Raw genomic sequence first — 26,443 nt, forward strand, 5'->3', positions numbered from 1 at the left:
ATACTGTCATCTGGGCATTATCCAAACACGGATTGGTTTAACCCAGGCAATCACTGGCCCAGATCAGTTCCTAAAAAGCTGCAATTTACCTGGACAGACCCAGACATTAGCAATGGGAAAATTGTACAAATACAGCAAGACAATTAAGAACATATGCCTTGCCAGACTGGGACAGACAGAAGGTTCATCAAGCCAGTATCCTGTTTCCAACAGTGGCCAATCTAGGTCACAAGTAACTGGCAAGATCCCAGAACAGTAAACAGATTTTATGCTGCTTATCCTAGAATATGCAGTGGATTTTCCCCAAGTCCATCTTAATAATTTTTTTATTTTATTTTTGTTACATTTGTATCCTGTGTTTTCCCACTCATGGCAGGCTCAATGCGGCTCACATGGGGCAATGGAGGGTTAAGTGACTTGTCCAGAGTCACAAGGAGCTGCCTGTGCCTGAAGCGGGAATCAAACTCAGTTCCTCAGAACCAAAGTCCACCACCCTAACCACTAGGCCACTCCTCCACTCGAATGGTTCATGGACTTTTCTTTTCTTTCTGTCTGTCCAAAGTACAGCACAATGTTAAATATTCATCCTGCCAGAGATAAACGAACTATTATTTTTTCTGGAATCCAGGGGCTTGATTACCACTGGAAACTGCCTCAAAGATTGTAGCACTTAATCTTGAAAAGGATTAGGATTTAGCTGACACCCTTCTAGCTCCTAAGTACACAGTTCATTTACAATGATTATTTAAAGTAATTTTACTACAGCCCATGAAGGCTACATCCTGTGCAATGTGTAATCCTCTTTAAGAAACAGAGAGACATAAAATGTTACAATTCATTTTATTGTAAAACCCTTTACCGGCCCACAGTTAAACAATCAGAGAAGGCAAGACAACATCTGTATCTCTCATTATGAAATGGTTTTTGGTGTCACAAAGGTTTTATTACCATCTGAATAAGAAACAAGAGGGGGCATGGCTTCTGCAGGTTAAAACATTTCTAAGGGGGAGAAATAGTCTGGTACACAGGGGCATCGCGACTCAGGAGCCGCATTTTTTTGTAAATTTGCCTACACCACTCCTCCCTCATCCATTTGTGGCCTAGAGTGTCACCGTGGATTCTAATACTGAAGCGGCCACCGCTGCTGCAGAAAAATTTCCACCGGCGATTCGCTTTTAGATTCAATAACTTTGTTCTCATCAGACTGTGCCATGAATTCCTTTCCAACAAAATCAGAGCAAATTATTTTTTGGGAAAGTTCAATTAAAAAAAAAAAAATAGTGAACAGATGGTGAAATTCACTCCTAAAAAGGGCTTTTCCCATTGTGTCTATAGTGGAAAAATACTTAGTACAGCAGAGGTTTCATAACATTTCAGCACCAAACAGGGATAATTGCTGATTTTTGAGGAGAAGGAGCAACTGTCTCTGGTAAAAGGAAGTTCTTTTCTGCTCTTTTTGAGCTCTGGTTCTGTTGCATCAGGTTCCTTGGGGATGAGTTGCAGCCATTCAGTTCTTTTTAGACTTTGGAGTATCGTATTTTCTTTTACTGGAGTACCACAGCAGCAGGGGTATTCCAATGGATGGGAGGGTCATGACGCCAAACGCTGCCCAGTCAAGCTGCAAGGGAAAATCAAGAGGATTGATCAGTGTGGCTGCCTCTCTCATAAGCCAGTGGGAATTTTCCAGAGTCTCTCTGTTCTGGAATGCCACCTGGTCGTGGAAGCTGAGCACCCACGGTTTAGCGCTTAAAAAAAAAAAAAATTCTTAGAAGCAGGCGAGAATCCCTTAGCGAGGCAAAGTGGGAAAATTTCTCCCTGCGGCTTCCTTCTCTATCTCCATAAATGGTTTTTGTTTTATCTTGATTTGATTGTAAGTACGTGCCCTAAACCCCTGATGCAGTGGTTCCCAAACCTGATCCTGGAGGCACCCCAGCCAGTCAGGTTTTCAGGATATCCACAATGAATATTCATGAGATAGATTTGCATGAGGTGGAGGCAGAGTATGCAAATACCTCATGAATATTCATTATGGATAGTCTGAAAACCTGGCTGGCTGGGGGGCCTCCAGGACCAGGTTTGGGAACCACTGCCCTGATGTATTTAAAACATTTTTCAAACAAGCTTACCGTGATGCAGAAGGAAACAGAAGCAATATGGGGCAGGTATTGGATCGGGGCACAAAAGGTCAACAGTGATGTGTGTACCAAACCTTAAATGCTTACACAGGGATTTAGAAGCCCGGTGGGAGAAGGCTGCCACACATCCACTCGCTTACTGGAATAGGGGGGGGGGTGCGGAGGGATCATTCACCGGAATGTCACAAAGGACAACTGTAGAGGCATTGAGATTAACAGTTTCATTATTTAATGTTGTTTTCTTTATAACTGCCTGAATAGAACGGCAAGCGTTGTAAAATACAATAACCATTTAATACAAAAATTATATATCTCTCTATATAAATCGCACCGCCAACGTTCTAATAAAGCCGAAACTTCCGTAGTTGTGTAGATCGCTTTTCTCCGAGGACAAGCAGGCTGCTTGTTCTCACTGATGGGTGACGTCCACGGCAGCCCCTCCAATCGGAATCTTCACTAGCAAAGTCCTTTGCTAGCCCTCGCGCGCATGCGCGGCCGTCTTCCCGCCCGAAACCGGCTCGAGCCGGCCAGTCTTCTTTTGTCCGCACTCGGTACGGTCGTATTTTTCGCCGTGTCGAGCCCCGGAGAGTCGACCTCGCGCGTCCATATTGTTGAACGTGTTTTTTCTTCGGAAAAGCTTTTCTTCTACTCGGGAAGTGCTCCGGAACCCCTCCACCGGGTTCCGTTTCAATCCTCCCCGTATTTCCAGCTTTTGGCCCCGATAAGTTTTCTTTCGTCGTCGGGGTAGGCCTCTTTTCGGCCTCGGTCGATATTTTCTCCCTCTAAAGTTTTTGGTGCTCTTTTTCCGTCATTTCGGACTTTGATTTCGCCGGCGTGATTTTTCCGCCCATGACATCGAAGCCTTCCAGCGGCTTCAAGAAGTGCACCCAGTGCGCCCGGGTTATCTCGCTCACTGATCGACACTCGTCGTGTCTTCAGTGTCTGGGGGCCGAGCACCGCCCTCAGAACTGTAGTCTGTGTTCCCTGCTTCAAAGGCGGACTCAGGTAGCGAGACTAGCCCAGTGGAACGTTTTGTTCTCGGGCTCTTCGTCGGCATCGGCACCGGGATCTTCGAGTGCATCGACGTCGTCAGCGTCCAGACCATCTTCCTCGGCCGCCCTTGCATCGAGTGCATCGAGGCATCGGGCCTCTGCATCGGCGCCGAGACATCGGATAGCTGCATCGACGCCGGTGGTACCGGGACCTCGTCTGCTGATGTCGTCGGACGGTGGTGCATCGTCAGGAGTGCAGGTGAGGGCTGTCCATTCCCCTGCTGGTGGCGGTGAGCCTTCGGGTGGGTCTCCTCCCACCCTGAGGGCTCCTGCGGTACAGCCCCCCCGAGACCGACCTTCTTCGGCCTCGGCCCCGAGGAAGCGACGGATGGATTCTACGTCCTCCTCGTCGGTGCCGGGGAGCTCCGGTGACATGCTTCGGAAGAAGTCGAAGAAGCATCGACACCGGTCTCCTCCCCGCGTCGGCACCGAGAGCTCTGGGTCGCCGAGGGATTCGGCACCCAGCAGGCATCGGCACCGAGAGGACCGCTCACCCTCTGTCCAAGAGGTGTCGATGCGCTCCACTCTGGACAGCCCGGAACAGCCTCCTCGCCCGGAACAGGTCCTGACGTCGACGCCTGCATCGACCTCACAGCCTTTCTCTGCAGCCGCTCTAAACGAGAGCCTCCGGGCCGTTCTCCCAGAGATTCTGGGAGAGCTGTTGCGCCCTACCCCTCCGGTACCGGCGGTGCTTGCGCCTCCGGTACCGTCGAGCGTGGCGCCGGCTGGCCCATCGCCCAGGTTGAGGTCCCCGACGTCGGTACCGCGTGCGGTGCCGGCAGCGGCCACCTCCCAGGAAGGCTCCCCGACTACGTCGGCGGAGGGAGCTTCGCCGATGCGGGCGAGGGAGTCTACCTCTCGACGCCCCCATCGTGGACGTGGCTCCACTGAGTCGAGCAGGGCGAGGTTGCAGACACAGGTTCGTGAACTTGTGTCTGACACCGAGGGTGAGGCCTCGTGGGAGGAAGAGGAAGATCCTAGATATTTCTCTGACGAGGAGTCTGAGGGTCTTCCTTCTGATCCCACTCCCTCTCCTGAAAGACAGCTTTCTCCTCCCGAGAGTCTGTCTTTTGCTTCCTTTGTCCGGGAGATGTCTACGGCCATCCCCTTCCCGGTGGTTGTGGAGGACGAGCCCAGGGCTGAAATGTTTGAGCTCCTGGACTATCCTTCTCCACCTAAGGAAGCGTCCACCGTTCCCTTGCACCATGTCCTAAAAAAGACATTGCTTGCGAACTGGACGAAACCCTTAACTAATCCCCACATTCCCAAGAAGATCGTCCCAGTACCGGATCCATGGGGACCCAGAGCTGATGCGCACTCAGTTGCCTCACGACTCTGGAGTTGTGGATTTGGCCCTAAAGAAGGCTAAGAGTTCTAGGGAACATGCTTCGGCGCCCCCGGGCAAGGACGCTAGAACCTTAGACTCCTTTGGGAGGAAGGCCTACCATTCCTCTATGCTCGTGTCCAAGATCCAGTCTTACCAGCTCTACACGAGCATACACATGCGGAACAATGTGCGGCAGTTGGCGGGCTTGGTTGATGCTCTTCCCCCTGAGCAAGCCAAGCCTTTTCAGGAGGTGGTCAGGCAGCTGAAGGCGTGCAGAAAATTCCTGGCCAGAGGAGTTTATGACACTTTTGATGTTGCGTCCAGGGCCGCTGCTCAAGGTGTGGTGATGCGCAGGCTCTCATGGCTGCGTGCCGCCGACCTGGAGAATAGAATCCAGCAGCGGATTGCGGACTCGCCTTGCCGTGCGGACAACATTTTTGGCGAAAAAGTCGAACAGGTGGTAGAGTCTCTCCACCAGCGGGACACCGCATTCGACAAATTCGCCCGCCGGCAGCCTTCAGCTTCTACCTCTACAGGTAGACGATTTTTCGGGGGAAGGAAGACTGTTCCCTACTCTTCTGGCAAGCGTAGGTACAATCCTCCTTCCCGACAGCCTGCGGCCCAGGCTAAGCCCCAGCGCGCTCGCTCTCGTCAGCAGCGTGCGACTCAGCAAGGCCCCGCGGCTCCCCAGCAAAAGCAAGGGGCGAGCTTTTGACTGGCTCCAGCAGAGCATAGCCGACATCCAAGTGTCCGTGCCGGGCGACCTGCCAGTCGGAGGGAGGTTGAAAGCTTTTCACCAAAGGTGGCCTCTCATAACCTCCGATCAGTGGGTTCTGCAAATAGTCCGGCAGGGGTACACCCTCAATTTGACCTCAAAACCTCCAAATTGTCCACCGGGAGCTCAGTCTTACAGCTTCCAACACAAGAGGGTACTTGCAGAGGAACTCTCCGCCCTTCTCAGCGCCAATGCGGTCGAGCCCGTGCCATCCGGGCAAGAAGGGCTGGGATTCTATTCCAGGTACTTCCTTGTGGAAAAGAAAACAGGGGGGATGCGTCCCATCCTAGACCTAAGGGCCCTGAACAAATATCTCGTAAAAGAAAAGTTCAGGATGCTTTCTCAGCAAAACGATTGGCTATGCTCTCTGGACTTGAAGGATGCCTACACACATATCCCGATACTGCCAGCTCACAGACAGTATCTGCGATTTCAGTTGGGCACACGCCACTTCCAGTACTGTGTGCTACCCTTTGGGCTCGCCTCTGCGCCCAGGGTGTTCACAAAGTGCCTAGCTGTGGTAGCAGCGGCACTTCGCAGGCTGGGAGTACACGTGTTCCCATATCTCGACGATTGGCTGGTAAAGAGCACGTCCGAGGCAGGAGCCCTGCAGTCCATGCAGATGACTATTCGCCTTCTGGAGCTACTGGGGTTTGTGATAAATTACCCAAAGTCCCATCTTCTTCCAGTGCAGAACCTCGAATTCATAGGAGCTCTGCTGGATTCTCGGACGGCTCGCGCCTATCTCCCAGAGACGAGAGCCAACAACTTGTTGTCCCTCGTCTCCCGGGTGCGAGCGTCCCAGCAGATCACAGCTCGGCAGATGTTGAGATTGCTGGGCCACATGGCCTCCACAGTTCATGTGACTCCCATGGCCCGCCTTCACATGAGATCTGCTCAATGGACCCTAGCCTCCCAGTGGTATCAGGCCGCTGGGGGTCTAGAAGACGTGATCCACCTGTCCACGAGTTTTCTCGAATCCCTGTATTGGTGGACGATTTGGACCAATTTGACTCTGGGACGTCCCTTCCAAATTCCTCAGCCACAAAAAGTGCTGACCACGGATGCGTCTCTCCTGGGATGGGGAGCTCATGTCGATGGGCTCCACACTCAAGGAAGCTGGTCCCTCCAGGAACGCGATCTACAGATCAATCTTCTGGAGTTACGAGCGATCTGGAACGCTCTGAAGGCTTTCAGAGATCGGCTGTCCCACCAAATTATTCAACTTCAGACAGACAACCAGGTTGCCATGTATTATGTAAACAAGCAGGGGGGCACCGGATCTCGCCCCGTGTCAGGAAGCCGTCAGCATGTGGACCTGGGCTCGCCGGAACGGCATGGTGCTCCAAGCCACATATCTGGCAGGCGTAAACAACAGTCTGGCCGACAGGTTGAGCAGGATTATGCAACCTCACGAGTGGTCGCTCAACTCCCGAGTGGTGCGCCAGATCTTCCAAGCGTGGGGCACCCCCTTGGTGGATCTCTTCGCATCTCGAGCAAACCACAAAGTCCCTCAGTTCTGTTCCAGGCTTCAGGCCACCGGCAGACTGGCATCGGATGCCTTCCTCCTCGATTGGGGGGAGGGCCTGCTGTATGCTTATCCTCCCATTCCTCTGGTGGGGAAGACTTTGTTGAAACTCAAGCAAGACCGAGGCACCATGATCCTGATTGCTCCTTTTTGGCCGCGTCAGATCTGGTTCCCTCTTCTTCTGGAATTATCCTCCGAAGAACCGTGGAGATTGGAGTGTTTTCCGACCCTCATCACGCAGGACGAAGGGGCTCTTCTGCATCCCAACCTCCGGTCCCTGGCTCTCACGGCCTGGATGTTGAGGGCGTAGACTTTGCCTCTTTGGGTCTGCCAGAGGGTGTCTCCCGCATCTTGCTTGCTTCCAGGAAAGACTCCACTAAGAGAAGTTACTTCTTTCATTGGAGGAGGTTTGCCGTCTGGTGTGACAGCAAGGCCCTAGATCCTCGCTCTTGTCCTACACAGACCCTGCTTGAATACCTTCTGCACTTGTCTGAGTCTGGTCTCAAGACCAACTCTGTAAGAGTTCACCTTAGTGCAATCAGTGCATACCATTACCATGTGGAAGGTAAGCCGATCTCAGGACAGCCTTTAGTTGTTCGCTTTATGAGAGGTTTGCTTTTGTCAAAGCCCCCTGTCAAGCCTCCTACAGTGTCATGGGATCTCAATGTCGTTCTCACCCAGCTGATGAAACCTCCTTTTGAGCCACTGAATTCCTGCCATCTGAAGTACTTGACCTGGAAGGTCATTTTCTTGGTGGCAGTTACTTCAGCTCGTAGAGTCAGTGAGCTTCAGGCCCTGGTAGCCCAGGCCCCTTACACCAAATTTCATCACAACAGAGTAGTCCTCCGTACTCACCCTAAGTTTCTGCCAAAGGTCGTGTCGGAGTTCCATCTGAACCAGTCAATTGTCTTGCCAACATTCTTTCCCCGTCCTCATTCCTGCCCTGCTGAACGTCAGCTGCACACTTTGGACTGCAAGAGAGCATTGGCCTTCTACTTGGAGCGGACACAGCCCCACAGACAGTCCGCCCAATTGTTTGTTTCTTTTGACCCCAATAGGAGGGGAGTGGCTGTAGGGAAACGCACCATATCCAATTGGCTAGCAGATTGCATTTCCTTCACTTACGCCCAGGCGGGGCTGGCTCTTGAGGGTCATGTCACGGCTCATAATGTTAGAGCCATGGCTGCGTCGGTAGCCCACTTGAAGTCAGCCTCCATTGAAGAAATTTGCAAAGCTGCGACGTGGGCTTCTGTCCACACATTCACATCCCATTACTGCCTGCAGCAGGATACCCGACGAGACAGTCGGTTCGGGCAGTCAGTTCTTCAGAACCTGTTTGGGCTTTAGGATCCAACTCCACCCCCCGAGGGCCCTGTTTGTTCTGTTCCAGGCTACACTCTCAGTTAGTTGGTAATTTTTTTTAGGTCAATTTCTGTTATGTCCTCGCCGTTGCGAGGCCCAATTGACCATGGTTGTTGTTTTGAGTGAGCCTGGGGGCTAGGGATACCCCATCAGTGAGAACAAGCAGCCTGCTTGTCCTCGGAGAAAGCGAATGCTACATACCTGTAGAAGGTATTCTCCGAGGACAGCAGGCTGATTGTTCTCACAAACCCGCCCGCCTCCCCTTTGGAGTTGTGTCTTCCCTTAAGAGTTTTGTCTTGCTACATACTGGACTGGCCGGCTCGAGCCGGTTTCGGGCGGGAAGACGGCCGCGCATGCGCGGTGCGCGCGGGCGCGCGAGGGCTAGCAAAGGACTGCTAGTGAAGATTCCGATTGGAGGGGCTGCCGTGGACGTCACCCATCAGTGAGAACAATCAGCCTGCTGTCCTCGGAGAATACCTTCTACAGGTATGTAGCATTCGCTTTGCCCATGTGTGTGCCCCGCCCTCGCGTTACAATGTGATGACGTCGAGGGCGGAGCACTCACACTCACCAACTCACCGTGGCAGGGAGGGAGGGTGGGGGATTACCGTGCTAGCGCCCGATCGTCATGACATCGAATCGCATCGCTCAGATGCATAATGGACCTATCCACCATCCGAACAACATCAATCGCAGGCGCAGAGAAGAACAGAAATGTGGCTGTTGGCAGCACAGGTACGCGACGACGAAGGCGGAGGGTTTTCTGCGGGAAGGGGGGGGTCCACAGTAACGCAGAGGGGGGGTGTTCAAATCGCAGGGAGGGGGGAATCTGGAACTCGGTGGGAGGGGCGTGAGGGGGCCTTGAACTGGTAGGGACGTTGGGAGGGAGGGGGGGTCTAGAACTCAGAAGGAAAGGAAGGAAGCAAGGGAGGGAGGAAGGGGGGGGGGAATACCTTGCTAGCGCCCGTTTCATTGCCTACCGAAACGGGCCTTTTATACTAGTATATATATAAAACCACACACACTTTTTGATTTATACATCTTTTTTTTCAGTGCTCTCCTTATACTCTGCCATTTCTTATCCGATCCAAAACCATCTGCTAACTCTACTGAGAAATGTACACCCCCACCCCCATGTCTGACTCTACTGCATGCCACCTTGGAAGATATTCAGCCAAGAAGGCAGGGAATAAATTTTAATCAAATAATGAAACAAAAGTCTCTCTCATCTCCTTTCAAAGGAATGAAAAGAACCCCAAAGGGCTTTGAGTCAACAGACACTAACTAATTCTTCTCAACAGGTAATTCAATTTTACAACACAGTCTGAAGCCTCACAGGAATTACTTTACGCATACTTACGAAATGAGGAGAGAAGCGCCTGTCAAACTCTCTCTGGGCTAGGATCCCTCCTTGGCCAGGAGCGCTGCTGTATCCAACCTGTGATCAAACCAAGGGATGTTTCTGAGTAAAGCAACCGACTTCCAACGGCAGGGGCCATGGAAAATGTTCTAAATTTTAACAAAAGAAAATCTGGCAAGTTGGATCGAGAACCAGTCCACTAGCCAATCAGCATCATGCAGTAGAGAAGGAGGTCGCTGCTCAGGGAGTCAGTAAGAGAAGAGTAAACAGCAGACATTAACCTGATCAAACACATTAGTTTTCTCAATTAGCAGCAACACAGCTTTCTGTCTCTAGACTGGATAAAGTTACAGTCACTCACCACCACCTGTCCTCCCTCCTGTGCCAGGTACGTGACCGTGGCCGAGGTGAAGTTGAAGTAGCCTGCTTTCAGGGGTCTCAGCACCACTGTGTGCGACACATTGCTGGCACTGAAGGGCACAGGATTAAGGAACCAATAGTCTGGTACCACACTAACATTAGATCGTAGGAAAGGGATGCAAAAGAAGACCAAGAATATTATAATGCCTCTGTATCGCTCCATGGTGTGACCTCACCTTGAGTATTGCGTTCAATTCTGGTCACCTTATCTCAAAAATAGATAGAGCAGAATTAGAAAAGGTTCAAAGATGACCAACTAAAATGATAAAGGCAATGGAACACCTTCCATATGAGGAAAGGCTAAAGAGGTTAGGGCTCTTCAGCTTGGAAAAGAGATGGCTGAGGGAGCGGACATAATTGAGGTCTATAAAATCCTGAATGGCATAGAACAGGTAGAAGTGAATCAATTTTTCACTCTTTCAAAAAGTACAAAGACAAGGGGACATTCAATGTAATTACATGGAAATACTTTTAAAACAACCAGGAGGAAATATTTTTTTCACTCAAAAGAATAGTTAAGCTCTGGACCTCACTGCTGGAGGATATGGTAATGGCAGTTAAAATATCTGGGTTTAAAATCGATTTGGACAAGTTCCTGGAGGAAAAAGGCCATAGTCTGTTATTGAGATGGACATGGGGGAAGCCATTGCATGCCCTGGGATTGGTAGCATGGAATGTTGCTACTAATTGGGTTTCTGCTAGGTACTTGTGATCTGGATTGGCCACTGTTGGAATCAGGATACTGGGCTAGATAAGACCATTGGTCTGATTCAGTATGGCTATTCTTATGTTCACTTATGAAAAGCTGTAACACGTCAAGAAGGGCAGGAGTTCCATTCTGCAGAAATTTAACAGCTTAAAAACAGAGCCTCGGAAAGGGATGGAGACTACTAAAAGCCAGGACATAATAATCCAGCCATATACAAAAAACAAGGGAATATTTTTGGTTAAATATCTGGAATAAACAAAATTGCTTTCCTGTACTTTTTTCCATATGTTCAAACAATGCTGGTTACAGCAGTTGGCTGAGAACCTAGAAAGCCCAGTTCAAATCCTACTGCCTGTCCTTGTGATCTTGGGCAAGTCACTTAACCCTCCATTGCCTCTGGTAAGCCCTTTGGGGTCAGGAAAATGTAACTCACCTTGAGCTACTACAGAAAGGCATGAGCAACATCTAAATCCCACAGTTTAAACATTTTTTTTTTTTTAGAAACCAGAGGTCCAGAAGCATGATAATTCTGTTTCCACAATTAAAATATGATTTTAGAGCTCTGCAGTTCAAAATAAGAGAAAATGTATGATCACATAAATTAGTAACAGGCAATGGTTTCAACACGCTCAAGGATACGGTGCTATCCTGTCCCACTTCACATTCAGCATGCCGGAGACAATCCCAAAGTCTTCTGGAGGGAAAGAATCATCGGATAACTCCACCTCTAGAGCAGCACTGAAGGGGAGAAAAAACCCTAATTAAGTACAAATAAATGAAGAAATAGATACATTAGGCATGAGTAAGGAAAAGCAACCATGTAAGATAACCTGAGGAAAAGGACGAGGGGAACAGTTCAACTGAAACTGCAAAATATACCCGTGTACACATCCGAGCACGTACAAAGCAGGCGACAACACTTGCTGAAGCAGACCACTGTTTTCAAGTGGCATGCAAATTAGTAAAACAAATTCAAAATACGTAAAACGGACAATGGGCTGAGGAGCAGGAAGGCCAGGGTTCAAATTCTGCTTCTGCCACTGACACTCCTTGTGATGTCAGACAAGTCATTCTGAGCGGCATTTTAGACAGGACATATAGATGGGAATTGAGACTTCCAGGTTCCACTAATACCTTACTTACAGCAGGACCTGATAACACAGCCAGTTCTACAATCCATGGAGAAAGGAGAAATTAGGTCTTACCTAATCACTTTCTTTCCATTAGTCCTTCCCACTATTCCAGAACCTGTGGAATAGTTGTGTCCATCAACCAGCAAGTGAAGATAGAGAACTGAAAACTGAGCTGTGACATATCTCTCTTAGCATCCAATCCAGCTTCTCAGTATTTATGTAGACAAGCATTAAGAAGAAACTCGGAATAAACACAGCCATCTATTCATAAAGGTGGTTAATTAATTAATTAATCAACCAACCTTAAACAACTCTTGCTAACCGAACAACAAGAAGAACAAACATGTGTGAACCTCTCTCATCTCTGGACAACTCGTAAAGAAAGAAAGATATGCAGGCAGCACCATGCAAGGTGACAACTGTATTTATTTGGTTGTTATTTGACCCATTACATCTCAGAAACCTCAGGTAGGCCTCTTGAATAGTAGGAAGGACTAATGAAAAGAAAATTATCAGATAAAATCAAAATTCTCCTTCCATTACGTAGCTTCCACTATTTCAGAACCTGTGGGATTTTCAAAAGCAATCCTTACAGTGGGTGGGATCCTGGTGCCATGTCCCGAGGACAGAAGCCCCAAGATTGGATTCCAAGCGTGCCACAACATCCACCCTGTAGTGCCTGGCAAAAGGTATGCAATGTCAACCATGTCACCACCTTGCAAATATCCGCTGGAGACAGTAAGGTAGTCTCTGCCCAAGATGTCGCTGTATGCCTTGTAGAATGAGCCGGCAAGACCTGCTTCAACGCAAGCATCTAGCAATGGTGGACTTGGAAGCCATGAGGCTAAGCCTCTGTTTACCAAAAAGTACAGTCTGTCCAATCTGCAAAACTCATTTGTGACTTCAGATATCTAATGGAGGACTCAACGCACATCAAGAAGCTTCAAGGAAGAATACCAGGTCTCTTCATCCTCTCTGCAAAAAGATGGAAGATCCACAGACTAGTTGAGATGAAATGTTGATACCACTTTTAGAAGAAAGAAAAAAAATGTGTGCAGGGAAACCCACGCCTCCGAAAAGCGAAGAAAGTGATCCCAACAAAAGAGAGCGTGACGCTCCAAAACCCTATGTGCCAACACAACAGCCACTAAGAAGGATGCTGTCTTTAGCATCTTACAAGAAGGCCTTCCAAAGAACCCGAAAGACTAAATTAAAGGTTCCACTCTGGACATCACATACAAAAGGGAGGCCACAAGTGGCCCACTCCCCGCAAGAATCAAACAATATCTTGGTGAGCCACAAGAGACGTCTTCTGTAGTCAGTCCCTAAAACAGACCAAAGCTTCAACCTGAACTTTTAGAGAACCCAATGACAATCCTTTCTGAAGACCTGCTTGGAGAAATGCTAGGATGTGTGTGATCTGGCGCAGAGAAGGGAGCAAGCCTGCACTAGGAACACCAGCCCTCCACACCCTTGCATACACCATGGATATACAGCGTTTCCAAGCCTGAAGAAAGGTAGCAATAACTAAATCAGAATAACCTTTTTTGTCTCAACCGAGCCCTTTCAATGGCCAAGCCTTAAGACCAAAGTGGCGCAGATCCTCCATGAACACCAGACCTTTCTGTACCTGCAGAAGACAGAGAGGACCACTGTAGCAGTCAAATCAGGTCCATGTACCACTGCCTCCTTGGCCAATCAGAGGCTATGAGAATTATTAAACCCCGGTGCAATGCGATCCTTTTCAACATGCGGCCTATCATGGGCCATGGATGGAAGGCATACAGTAGATGTCCTATTGCAGCCCTAGCTGGAGACATCTATCCCCATCAAGCCAGGTTCTTTCCGACAGCTGAAGAACTTGGACACTTTGGCATTCTTTTTCGTCATCATCAAGTCCAGAAGCAGAGAACCACATTGATCCACTATTAACTGAAACCCCTGGCTGGATAGTTCCCATTCTCCCTGGGCCAAGGAGTGCCTGCTGAGAAAGTCTACTTCCATATTCAAGGTTTCTGTGATGTGAGCTGTCGACAAGCAGAGAAGAATTTTCTCTGTCCAACTCATGAGGGAGGCCATCTCCACCGCCATCGGACAACTGCGGGTTCTGCCTTGTTGATATAAGCCACCGCCGTCGCATTCTCAAAGAAAACTCAAACCAGGCCCACGCCAGAAAGAGAGCAAAGTCACATGAGGCATTGTGCACTGCCCTGAGCTCCAAGTGATTTATCGATCACAGACAATCCTGTTCTGTCCAGGTGCCCTGTGCCAGATGGAACTTGTAAAGAGCTCCCCAACTCAACTTGCTGGTGCCCACTGTCACCACCTCCCATTATGTTATCGGAAAGGTAGTTTCAAAAGTCAAATTCCAGAGTAACAACCACCACTGCATACTCCATCTGACAACCAGCATCAAAGGAAGATGAAGGTCATATTTCTGTGGCACCAGAGACCAGTGACTGAGAAGAGATTCCTGTATCAGCCACAGATGAGCCCTTGCCCATAGCACCAATTCCATTGCCGCCATCACTGACCCCAGAATCTGGACATTGTCCAGACCCTGGGCCTGCTTTGACTGAGGAAAAGATGAATCTATGGAACCAGCTTCAAACTCCTGTGTTCCGTGAGGAAGATCCTCTCTTGTGCTGTGTTAAATAGAATCCCCAGATACTGCAGCTTCTGCAATGGAGTTACTCTGCTCTTCTCGAAATTCATCATCCAACCCAATGACTGCAGAGGACAGATAACTTTGTCCATCAGTGCTGCACTGTCCAAATAGGATGACGAACCAGTTGTTGAGATTCGAGTGAACTCTGATTCCTTGGTGCCAAAGGAAGGATACCACCACCACCATACCCTTGGTAAATGTTATTGGAGTTGTGGCAAAACCGAAGGACAAAGCCCTAAACTGGAAGTGATGGCCCAGCACCACAAAACACATAAACCTCTGATGTAGCAGCCATACACCTCCATGAGCTTGAGGGCGGCAAGAAATTCTCTCGCTTGAACTGAGGCTATGACTGCTCTTGATGTCTCCATGCAAAAGTAGGACGTTCAAAGGTAGCAGTTTAGACCTTTGAGATCTAAGACAGGATGAAAGATGCCTTCCTTCTTTGGGACAATGAAGCAGACGGTATCTGCCTTGTCCCTGTTTGGACTGGGGAAGGGGAAATGGCCTGAAGAACCAAAAAGGAATCTATGGTGGCCTGAACCTTGACCACCTTGGTTCCCTTTCGACAAGGAGACTGCAAGAAGAGAGGAGCGACTGGGTGGAAGAACTCCAACTTGTAACCTTCTGTAAGACTATCCAGAATCCACTGATCTGATGTGATTTTAGCCCACTCCTCCCAAAATTCCTGATGATGTCCTCCCACAGATGAAAGAAGAGAGGACCAGTCTCACATCAATGCGAAGCTCTGGAGGCACTGGGCACTCTAGCTGACAGAGGACTTCCTGTATGCATAAAAGGAAGATTGCTATGCCTGAAAGCAGATTTCTGAACATATTGCTGATGACCAGGCCGGTACTATCTGCTGTCTCAAAATCGAGATCAAGAGCCCCCTGAAGATGGATGACCAGAGGCTTTCAGCTTATCCTCTAGCAACCACTGTGGCTTTTTCCCCCCAGTACTCTCACCAAGTTACTGAGATCTTCTCCAAATAGCCTCTTGCCCCAAAAGGACAGACTAAACATGACATGCTACATGTTCTGCCCAATGCCGCAACCAGAACTGCCAACATACTGTGACAGCCAAAGACATACTGCGGGCCATAACATGTCATAAATAGCATCCGCCAAGTAAGCCAACTCCATTTCCAGCTGGGCCTTATGGCATCTGTATTGTGTTCAATCCAAACAATAGGGGATAATGAATTAGTACCAGAGTGATAACTATACTATAACACTAAAAACTCCAGTAGTATAACAAAAGCTCTAACATTTTATTTTCATCAATTACATTATTACAAAACCAGATGACATACATCATCTAACTGCACTCACATTCATCAACATTCATCCGCCGCACGTCTCCACTGCCTAGTATAAATTTCACATATGTCTCAACAAGATGCAATACAATACATCACATAATATACATCACACTGTACATCAATGGTGCCACCACAGCTTTGCCGGTGTATTCCCGGACTCTTTACTCTTAAAGTCCACTCGATGTTTAAGCTGCATTTACATACACGCAGCCTGCTTCTAAATCGCAAAGTCCATGTGCTTAATCTGAACTCTCCAGCACGCTGCAGGCTTTTGTTAAGCTCAATAACTACTAGGTAGTGGCGAGAGACTGCGAACAGCCACCCTCACAACGAAATCTTTCTGCTGTACATTTCCATTAGCGGTTCCCCGATGCCAGACCGCATTTCAACTCTTCCTCAGGAGGAACCAGCATGCCATTGTTTCACTTGTATACAGCTGCTTGCCGGAAGGATACTCGCCCCAGCCGGGGTCAGAGGGTACAGTGCTGTATTGTGTTGCCAACTGCTGATGCCACTTCAAGCATGCTCTTGCCACGAATGAGCTGCACACTGTGGCTTGAAGGCCCAAAGGGGTCACTTCAAAGGCTTGTTTCAGCAAGCCTTCTAGCTTCCTATCCTGTAGGTCTTTTAGGGCAATGCCCCCTTCCACCAGTAAGCTGTTCTTAGTCATGACCATAACCAAGGCGTCCACCCTGGGAAGCTGCAATTTATCTTTCTCCTCCAAAACTAATGGGTAGAGGCAAGCCATGGCTCTGCCCACTCAGGCCCACGTCTGGTGAGACCCATTTTGCTGTAATCAGGTCTTAAATGTCTGGATGCATTAGAAAGGCCTTAGAACGACCTCTAAGCCCCCTCATGATCAACGAAGATGGAACTCCTGACTCTGAAGCAGAAGGCCCTTCAATGGAAAGCCCCAGAAATAAGAGTACTGAGCTCCTCTTTATGAATCAACCTCAGTACTTTTGGATCATCTCCCTCCTCAAATGTCTCCTTCAATAATTGTTCCTCTGACTAGACCAAGGCCACATCGACTAAGGAAGGAGAAGCAGAGGTAGCCTCATCTGCCCACTCCAGGAGGTGTGAACGAGATCTCTTAGAAGCTGGAGGGACAGTGGGGTGAGAACCCTAAGCACCTTGAAGCAACTCTGATTGTCCCTGCTTTAGTAAATAGGCCTGGTGTAAGAGCAATATAAACTCTGCAGAAAACAAAGATACCGATGCAGCTGAATGCTCGGTCGGGCCCTGAAGCTGTAAAATGGCGTCTGTGCTTCGCACATGATCAGTCAGCCCTGACAAAATGGTGCCCATTCCTGAGCTCTGCTGCATCAAACTGAATACCAGCCATGCTGAAGAGATCGAAGACCCTGGCATATTTGGATGCTGTGCCAAATACGAAGATGTGCTGCTGCAAACCATTTCTCTGCGCCCCACGGGATTCTCAGCTTGCACGCACTGCAACACTGCAATGCTGGCCAGCGGGACCCACAGTGGGAATACCACTTAACTACTTCCGCGGGAGTCGCCATTCACCCCAACTGGCACAAGCGTAGCACAGCGTGTCCCAAGTGGTGAGTCAGGATCCCTCCCCTGCAACAAATAAAACTTGCAGCCCTCCAAGCAGTTCAGTCAAACTTTAGTTGGATTTACCACTGCTGGCTGTTCCCCCAAGCTCACGGTCTCCACTAGTCTTATGATAGATGAGCAAGGCTCAGGACTGATACTTTGTCCCACATTCTCCAGTAAACTCTTTCCTTCTTTTTTTTTTTTTTTAACGGTTGTTGTGCAGGAAAAGGAGAGCTCCACAGGAAACAGGGGAGAGATAAAGGGAGGGAAGAAGTAAAGTTATGGAGCACCAGAGAAAGGGATCTGAAAACCCCCAGATATAACTGTGCAGACTCAAAGCCATCCATAAAGCTCAACTGGGGAGCAGCGGACCAACTGGACCAGGAGCAAAGCACTCAGAACCAGAGGCTAAAAATTGTGTCCATCCATCTACTGGAGACAGAAAATACTGAGGAGCTGGACTGGATGCCAAGAGAGAGGTCTCAGTTCTGTCGCCTGCTACTTGATGGACACAACTACCCTACAGGCTCTGGAATTGTGGGAAACTACATAGTGGGAATGGCTGTTTATGCACCAGCTACATGTGACAGAACTTCCATTTTAGAAAGATAAGGGCCTAAAATATCAACAGGGGCGACACAGAATCATGAAAGTCTCTGTTATGAAATGGTAACATCTATGACAGTCATTTTAGAAACCCAAGTGTTTACTTTTCCCAAAGCTGCTACCGAGCCCTGTATCTCTTGCCTGTTTTGCTTTTAGAATGGGTGGGAGGGGGCTGCCAACTCCTGAGGTAATGATGAGGTGACCTCTCCATATCCCTTCAGTAGAGTGTTGCTTAATAGGAGCACTTTTCTGAAACCTAGACGTACCAGGTCTAACTGCAGACATCCATCTTTTTGGACATTGCTGTTCATTCCCCTTCTGAAATGATTTAACCATTCGGAAACGGCCGCCAACCAGTTAAATAGCTTGTTTGCAGTTATCCGGTCATTTTCTCTGAAAATGACCAGTTAGTGCTGAATTCAAAAGCAGCTAACTCGCAGGCGTTCCAGGGACGGAGTCGGGTTAAGTGCCCATATTGAGCCCCTCACCATTTAAGTAAATTGTTTAAATCGAGCTGCATAAACAGCAGCCCTATCTTTAAGCGGTTTGACTTATGTGGTCATTGATATTGACTTAACCAGCTATGTGTTGGCCAGCTCAAAAAAAATATGGATATTTAATGCTGAAGCCTGGACAGGGCCCAGCATTGACTGACTGGGAATAACACCGACAATGGGCAACAAAGCTCTCACTGCTGCCGGCTGAATATCGGGGGGAATGGGGAGGTGGGGGGGCTATATTTTGGGCACATCCTAGGCCAATGCCAAATGGACATTCTATAGGTTTAGGTGTTCATATCCCAGCTTTGTAATATCAGGACATTTCTGCATTATGAATGTCTAAATGAAGGTTGGATATCTAAAACATGACTAGTGTTTCTAAAATAAGCCCCATTACCTCACACAACCTCAGGTATCCACTTAGATTGTAAGCTCTCCAGGAAAGGGACATGCTATAACTACTGCATAGCATAGGAGAGGAGGAGTAACCTAGTGGTTAGTGTAGTGGACTTTGATCACGGGGAGCTGAGTTCAATTCCCACTGCAGCTCCTTGTGACTCTGGGCAAGTCACTTAACCCTCCATTGCCCCTGGTACAAAATAAGTAACTGAATATATGTAAACCGCTTTGAATGTAGTTGCAAAAACTTCAGAAAGGCGGTATATCAAGTCCCATTTCCCTTTCCCTTCCCATAGTGTACACCCAGGATTGATATAAAAGAAGTTTTATGATGAAACGAGGGAAACTTTTCAATGTATAAAGGTCCATTACAAATAATTACATGCTACACTGCTCTTGAAAATAAGTCAGTTTTCAAACTGTTTACACTTTCTTTTTTAAAGCTCTCGTTCACAAGTAATCTAAAAACCATCAAGTGTGTCACGGTCCACCAGACCACTGGATTACCTGGAGCCCACGTTATAAATGTTATACTGCAGGGTTAGATCCTTCCCTTCTACGGCATATCTGTTCAGCAAGGACTTGGAAGCCAACAGCCTTGCCCCCTCCTCACAGTGGACGACAGCACACAAGGCAATCACGGCAAAAAGTAGCGCCTTCATCTGACAGAGAATAAAAAGTGGCATTAGTGTTTGTGCTCCTGTAGTATGGAGCAGTTCAACAGCTTTTGTGACTCTACAATGAGGGAGATCACATCAAAGTTAAACTGTGAAAACAGAAAACCTACTGCATCCTCTTATGTATTAAGTCTAGACCTGTAATAGCTCAATCTTCCAATGTACCAAGTCAGCATGGCCTAAAAAAAAAGACATCTACAGATCAGGGCTGCTAAATGTCGATAAATTTACTGGTGATCCACAAAAACGCATACAAAGTGGTAAGTCTGTAAAATGTCATTAACGACAGAGCCTCTTTCTGGCTTAGAATCAAAATCCTGACAGATTCCTTCAAACAAAATGGATACAACCCTAAAATAATCTCCAAGAATATTGCTTCTTACCTTAAAATACCTAGAGAAAACCTACTGCAGTACAAAGAAAGCCAGAGAGAATCCCTCTTATAGCGACATACAATCCAGAGCTATGATAAAAGATCTACAGCCACTACTCCTAACCCTTATTCACTTGTTCAGAACTCTTATTTTATCATCCTCACCTTAATATTCCCTTATCTCTTATTTATCCTGTTTGTCTGTCCTAATTAGATTGTAAGCTCTGTTGAACAAGGACTGTCTTTTCATGTTCAAGTGTACAGAGCTGCGTACGTCTAGTAGCGCTATAGAAATGATAAGTATGAATTACTGAAAGAGATATTCCCAGCCCCACCAGTGCTGGCGTTCCGACAGCCACCTAATTTAAAACAGAAGTTAGTAAAAAGCAAACTCCCAATAAAAACTCAAAAAGAAGAGACTGGCACATGCCCCTGTAATATTCCAAGCTGCTAACTGTGCTAACACATTTCACAGGATCCTACAGTCACCCACATGGGAAAAACATTCAGAATAAGAGGATCATTCACATGCTCATCCTCAAATGTGGTATACATCATTCAACATAAAAAGTGTAAAGACGGGTGCTATATTGGAGAAACATGCCAGATGCTAAAGACACTATTAAAAAAAAAAAAAAAAAAAGGCCAGCAGTGAAAAATCCTCCAAGGTGGCAATTCTACTCCAGACTGACTGAGACACATTTTCAATTTTCAACAGTAGAGGGGGTTGCTTGCTAACTTGAAAACACATGAGAACGCCTTGTTGGCTTACGTGTCCTTCCTTCACATGGTGTGTCCATGAAAAGGAACAGAACAAGCAATCAATGAGGGAAACCATGGGGCAAACAAGACAGCCTGAAAAGCCATCATCTACCATCAGATTTTCAATACTACAGGGTGTACCATAAATCCAGTATCACACATTCTGTTGTGGAACAGGGTATGCTCTTTTTAAATTAAGAGAAAGATTCCTCATCGCCATTATAGTGCTGTGAGAGTCCCACAGGTTGCCCACTGCAGACGTGGCCTTTACAAATCTGTCTGTAAAGCCCAGAGGCACCTAACAGGGTAACATGGTCAATGACAGCACAGAAAACACCAAATGGTCCAGTAAAAATGTATCCAAATGTAGGGAGATGCTTCTTTTATATTTGGCAGGTCTCTTCCCACCCCCACCTGTTTCTATAGTGCTATCGCCTAGTGCTGCTACTGACACTACCTAAATGGGTCTCGCCCCTCCAGAGCAATTAGGGGAGAAGTGGGGGGCTCAGAGAAAATCTCTCCAGCAAGGCTGAGAAATTGAGGATCTGTCCTGTCTGAACTCAGAAAGGCAGTGGGAAAGGATGCACTTTTGTAGGAGAATTAATAATTCGAACTGGGGGCACCCCATCACAGCACCCCCCTTTCTTGGAAGCTCAATAGCCACCCCAGTCCCCTTGCACCCCCTAGCCCTTGCGCTCACCTCTCCCACCAGACCGTGCTTCCTCCCGCTTAGGCACCACACATACAGACGCTGCTGCGTCAGCCTGCGTGCACCAAGTTACCGCCTACTCCCCACTCATGACTGGTGCAGACTCTGCTTTGACAGGTGGCCGATAGAGCCAATCGAATAGGAGGACTAAGGAACAAGGGGGCTACTAACTCAACAGGTTTGGCTGCGCTGCATACAAAAAGGACGGGCGAGAGAGGCACAGGCCGCTCCTGGCTGAACGTCCGCGTGGAGGATGGCGGGAACAATGCGCAGGCGCAATGTGGCGTTCGGGGAACGGGTTTTCCGGCTAGGTCGACTCGCAACGAATTAGGTTTCGCGTGAAACGAAATAAGATGCGGCTTTTATTTTAGCGACTGTTTTACTAGTCCTCCAGGGCAGGGTTTTGGGACACACCTAGCCACTCAGGGTTTCAGGATACCCACTATGAGTATGCCTCCATTGTATGCAAATCTATCTCATACATATTCATTGTGGGTATCCTGAAATCCTGACTGGCTAGGTGTGTCTTGAGGACTGGGTTGAGAACCCCTGCTCCAGGGTCTGATATTCAAGATTTCCACAATGAGTATGCCTAGGGTTATTTATTTGCTACATTTGTACCCCACATTTTCCCACCTATTTGCAGGCTCAATGTGGCTTACATTATATTGCAAAAGATATAGTTATGAACAGAGTAAGAGGTTTGTTCTAAATTAACATATTACTATGTAAGAATTAAGGAAGATATGTCTGAAATAATTTACATAACACAATGAAAAAGAAAAAAAATATGATAATATGGCTAATATAATCAGTTTAGAGGGCTTAGTAGGTGGTTGGTTTAGATATAGAATAATCAAGTTCTAAGGAGGATTCTTATTGTAAGTTTTAAAAAGTGTGTTTTCAGGAATTTCCTGAAGTTTGTTACATGTTATTTTTATAGTGTTTGGTAGTTTGTTCCATGCTTTTGTGCAGAAGTATGTGAAGGTAGATGCATGCATTGATTTGTATTTGAGTCCTCTATAATTAGGGTAGTGGAGGTCACCATATTTTATGCCCCGCCCCTGTCACATTTTCCCCGCCCCTTACCTTACTACTGCCCTGGTGGTCTAGTGACCTTTTCGGGGCAGGAAAGAGCCCCCTCTTTCCTGTCCGGAGCGCTGCCCTGCATGCATCCTTCCTGTTTATTTGTATCCCACATTTTCCCACCTATTTGCAGGCTCAATGTGGCTTACAATTTTCCATCATGACTTATGCCATTTCAGAGTACAGATACAATTGGTAATATATATATATATATATATATATATATATATATATAGAGAGAGAGAGAGAGAGAGAACATGGATGATATAATGAACAGGCAGGTACTAAAAAAAGGGCGCTGATTCAAAATGGCCACCGATAGTTGAAGTCTCACGAGGTCACTTCAACTTTTGGCAGCCATTTTGAATCGGCGCAGAGGTCACCAACAGGGCAGCACTCCAGTCATGAAAGAGGGGGCTCTGTCCTGCCCCGAAGGCGGAACAGGTCACTAGACCACCCAGGCAGTAGTAACTAAGGGGAGGGGAGGACGGCCCACCCACCTGCTTGTCTAGAAATCCGGACAAACGGGCAGATTGGCAAAACCCGCCTGGTTACCCGGACATATGGTAACACTAAGTATGCCTGAATTGTGTACAGGATGGAAGCAGTACATGCAAATCAACCTTATGCATATTCATTAAGGAAATTTTAAAAGCCTGACTGGATTATGACCCTCAAGGACTGAGGGTGCCCTTAAATGTATTAAATAAATAAAAATGTGGCTTTCACATGCTGACATTGCAGCTTCCCCCTTTTGCTGCATAGGGAAACAGTGGTGGACCGTGTTTTCATTGTTCCCCATACTCTCAACAAAACGTGGATTATATTTACTAAACTGCAATACATAACATGGATTATATTTACTAAACTGCAAAACATTAGTGGGTATTAATGTAGCTTAGCATGTGCTAATAGACTGTAGCGCATACTAAGCACAGGGCCAGCTCAACCAATGGACCAGGTGAGCCACTGGCCCAGGGTGCCAAAATCCCAGTTAGGTCTACCTCACGTTTAGAGGAATAGGTGCTAGACTGGGCTTTTGGCACCCTTGAGCAGCAGTGCTCTGAGCTAGTGCCTCACCTGGTCCAGCAGGAGGGGGAGATACTGGATCACAGGTGAAAGAAGGGGCAGAAAGAGAGAGATACCAGATTTGGGGGGGGAGGGGAGGGGGCTAATGCAAACATCTCAGGGTGTCACAGTGTCATGTGGCCCATAGGTATAAAATTGAATACGTAGTATTTGGTGTACACTAATTCTGTTAGCGTGTGCTAAGCTTTAGTAAAAGGGCCCCCTAGGTTCTAGTGTATAGAATAAGACTGCAGTAAATATTGCATATATATACTAGAAAGCATTAGTGTATGCTAACAAGCATTAACTATTTAACTATTGCTTATATTTGAAATTTTAATATTTGAATGACTTCAATTTTGATATTGATAAAACATTTCTATTGAAAAAAATTTTCTCTGATTATGTTTACATCTTAAAAACTTAATAAAAAGTTGAAACAAATTATCCTACATTCGCTAATTGAGTTTTTCTATAATATAATTATTTTGAAGTATCAAGTTGTTTTGTTATTTTGGGAGTCCTATACGTGTGTTGAGTATATAATAAACTGGCTGCATTTGTTTTGCATCTTTCAAAAAAAATCTTGCAAAAGTATTAATTTCCTTCTCCATTTCAGTTTACATCAACGATTTGGATTCTTTTTCCTTACATACCAGTGTGCATTTATTTTTGTACTGTGAAGACTTTATTTATGTAGATTTATCAATAAACTAGTCTTCAAAGAAGGGGATTTTGGTTAGAGCAGTGGGCTGAGAACCAGGGAAGCCCAGTTCAAATTCCAATGTGGCTCCTTGTGATCTTGGGCAAGTCATTTAACCCTCCCTGCCTCAGGAACAAACTTAGGGACCCCTTTTACTAAAGGGTATTAAGTCCTAACACATGTTTAGTGCAAGAAAAACAGGCTACTGCAAAACACATTAGATCGTTTTGCAGAATGTTGTCTGTGTGCACTAAGCATGCTTTAACTTTTTAAAAAATATTTGAGGGAGTGTGTCATGAGTGGAGAGCTGGCATTTCCATATTATGTGGCTTGCATGTTCACATTAGCACATGCTAATTGGATAACGCAGGGTTAACATGGGAGCACTTAGCATCTCCTAAATAGGAGGCAGTATGTGATCTTGTGTGGGCTTTTTTTTTTTTTTTGCAGGTGTCATACACTAATAGGAACATTAGTGTATGACCCATTAAAAAATGCCTGACTTAATTGGAGAAAATATTTTGTCACTCCACGTGTAACTAAACTCTGGAATTTGTTGCCAGAGAATATGGCAAAAGCAGATAGCTTAGCAGGGTTTGGATAATTTCCAAAAAGTCCATAAGCTTATTTCTAGGATAAGCAGCATCAAATGTATTGCACTGTTTGAGTGTTGCCTATTACTTTTAACCTGGATTGGCACAAGATGGTGGGCTTGATGGACCTTTGGTCTGTCCCAGCATGGCAATATTTATGTTTTTAAACGTTTTCATTTTTAAAACAGTGTAAGTCATCACAAGAGCAAAATATAGGAAAACCACTGTACTGCATTAGAAGCTTATAGCCCATTTTGATATGTTTTAAAAAAATGAGAACTGTAAGAAAGCAATTTTTGTATTTTGATTTATAAAACCACGTTTGTATGAAACATACTCAAAACAAAATAATCCATTTGTGTATGTATAATGTAAACTTCTACAAAAGAGATGAAGTGAAAATTCCATGTGCCCCAATGAGACGTTTAATTTTACTTCCATTTAATTTCAATATAGTCCACCATATATAACACCAGATTTCCCAAAGTAGATTACATCAAAAGATAAACTGAAGCCATCAGGTGACAGGATGTCCTCACAGAGCAGGTGGGGGGAAGAGGGGTTGGTGGTTGGGAGGTGAGGATAGGGGAGGGCAGACTTTTATACGGTCTGTGCCGGAGCCGGTGATAGCAGGCGGGACAGGTGGTTGGGACTGGGAGGCAGGAAAAACTGCTGGGCAGACTTATACGGTCTGTGCCCTGAAAAAGACAGGTACAAATCAAGGTAAGGTATACACATGAGTTTATCTTGGGCAGACTGGATGGACCGTGCAGGTCTTTTTCTGCCGTCATCTACTATGTTACTATGATTTGGCCATGTATTTCTGTATTCTTGTGTAGAAAAAAGGAGTATAAAATTCAGAGATATAATTACTGCTCTAGCTACCAGCTACATTACCTTTTTTTATGCTTTTACTGTTAATTCATGCTATTTATGTACATATGGGCCCCTCTAAAAAAAAAAGAAAACGGCACAAATCTTTGTCGTCATAACCAAAAATAAGAGCATATTACACAACACAGCTTTGGAAATAAAGCATGTCTTTTCTTCCTGTCATAGACATTGATCTCATAAATGTCTGCCCTCCCTCTCTTCTTCTGTCCCCTCTCGTTGTCCAGCATATATTTATCTTCTTGGTCCAACTCCCCTTCGCGTCCTGAAAAAGATCACCGATACTAGTAAGACAGGCGCTAAAATAAAAGCACCATCTTCTTTCGTTTCACGCGAAACCAACTACATATGTTGCGACCTAGCTGGAAACCCGTTACCCGAACGCCGCATTGCGCCTGCGCATTGTTCCCGACATCCTCCACGCGGACGTTCAGCTGGGACGCTCGCCCTTTTTTTTATGCAGCGCAGACAAACTTGTTAAGTAGCCTCCTCGTTCCTTAGTCCCCCTATTCGATTGGCTCTATCGGCCACCTGTCAAAGTAGAGTGTGCACCAGCCATGGGTGGGGAGTAGGCGGTAACCTTGGTGTACGCAGCGTCTCTGTGGTGCCTAGCAGGGTTGTTGTCTCTCGTGAAGCGGCACTTCTTTTTCACCGTCTCCAGAAAGTTCTTCTGCGAGTGCGCTTCTCTTTCTTTCTCTCTTTCATCCGGTAACCGGCGAG

The 26,443-nt window shown here is 46.8% G+C and overlaps 1 protein-coding gene across 3 annotated transcripts; it reads right to left on the minus strand.

Moving 5' to 3' along the window:
- Positions 1 to 826: 826 nt before the first annotated feature.
- SSR2 (signal sequence receptor subunit 2) lies at positions 827 to 21,551 on the minus strand. Of its 3 annotated transcripts, none has more exons than XM_030186958.1 (6): positions 21,374 to 21,479; positions 19,369 to 19,523; positions 11,308 to 11,406; positions 9,901 to 10,009; positions 9,540 to 9,617; positions 827 to 1,618 (listed from the first exon to the last, which is right to left on the minus strand). In XM_030186958.1, exons 2-6 carry the CDS (start codon positions 19,521 to 19,523, stop codon positions 1,508 to 1,510), a joined length of 552 nt encoding a protein of 183 aa, XP_030042818.1. In that variant the 5' UTR covers positions 21,374 to 21,479; the 3' UTR covers positions 827 to 1,507. The 3 variants fall into 3 exon arrangements, with proteins under 3 accessions (XP_030042818.1, XP_030042820.1, XP_030042821.1); XM_030186960.1 differs by lacking the exon at positions 21,374 to 21,479 and adding an exon at positions 19,649 to 19,668; XM_030186961.1 differs by lacking the exon at positions 827 to 1,618 and adding an exon at positions 9,365 to 9,442 and having other exon boundaries at positions 9,516 to 9,617; positions 21,374 to 21,551.
- Positions 21,552 to 26,443: the final 4,892 nt, after the last annotated feature.

The sequence above is a fragment of the Microcaecilia unicolor genome, chromosome 14, assembly GCF_901765095.1.
Source record: "Microcaecilia unicolor chromosome 14, aMicUni1.1, whole genome shotgun sequence".
NCBI lineage: Eukaryota > Metazoa > Chordata > Amphibia > Gymnophiona > Siphonopidae > Microcaecilia > Microcaecilia unicolor.

Excerpts from the sequence above, each read along its gene's own strand:
- SSR2 (XM_030186958.1), bottom strand. The coding sequence starts at position 19,523 with ATGAAGGCGCTACTTTTTGCCGTGATTGCCTTGTGTGCTGTCGTCCAC. Across the intron at positions 11,407-19,368 it reads ATTTATAACGTGGGCTCCAG|TGCTGCTCTAGAGGTGGAGT; the intron begins GTAATCCAGTGG and ends TCTCCCCTTCAG. Across the intron at positions 9,618-9,900 it reads AGGAGGGAGGACAGGTGGTG|GTTGGATACAGCAGCGCTCC; the intron begins GTGAGTGACTGT and ends GTTTGATCACAG.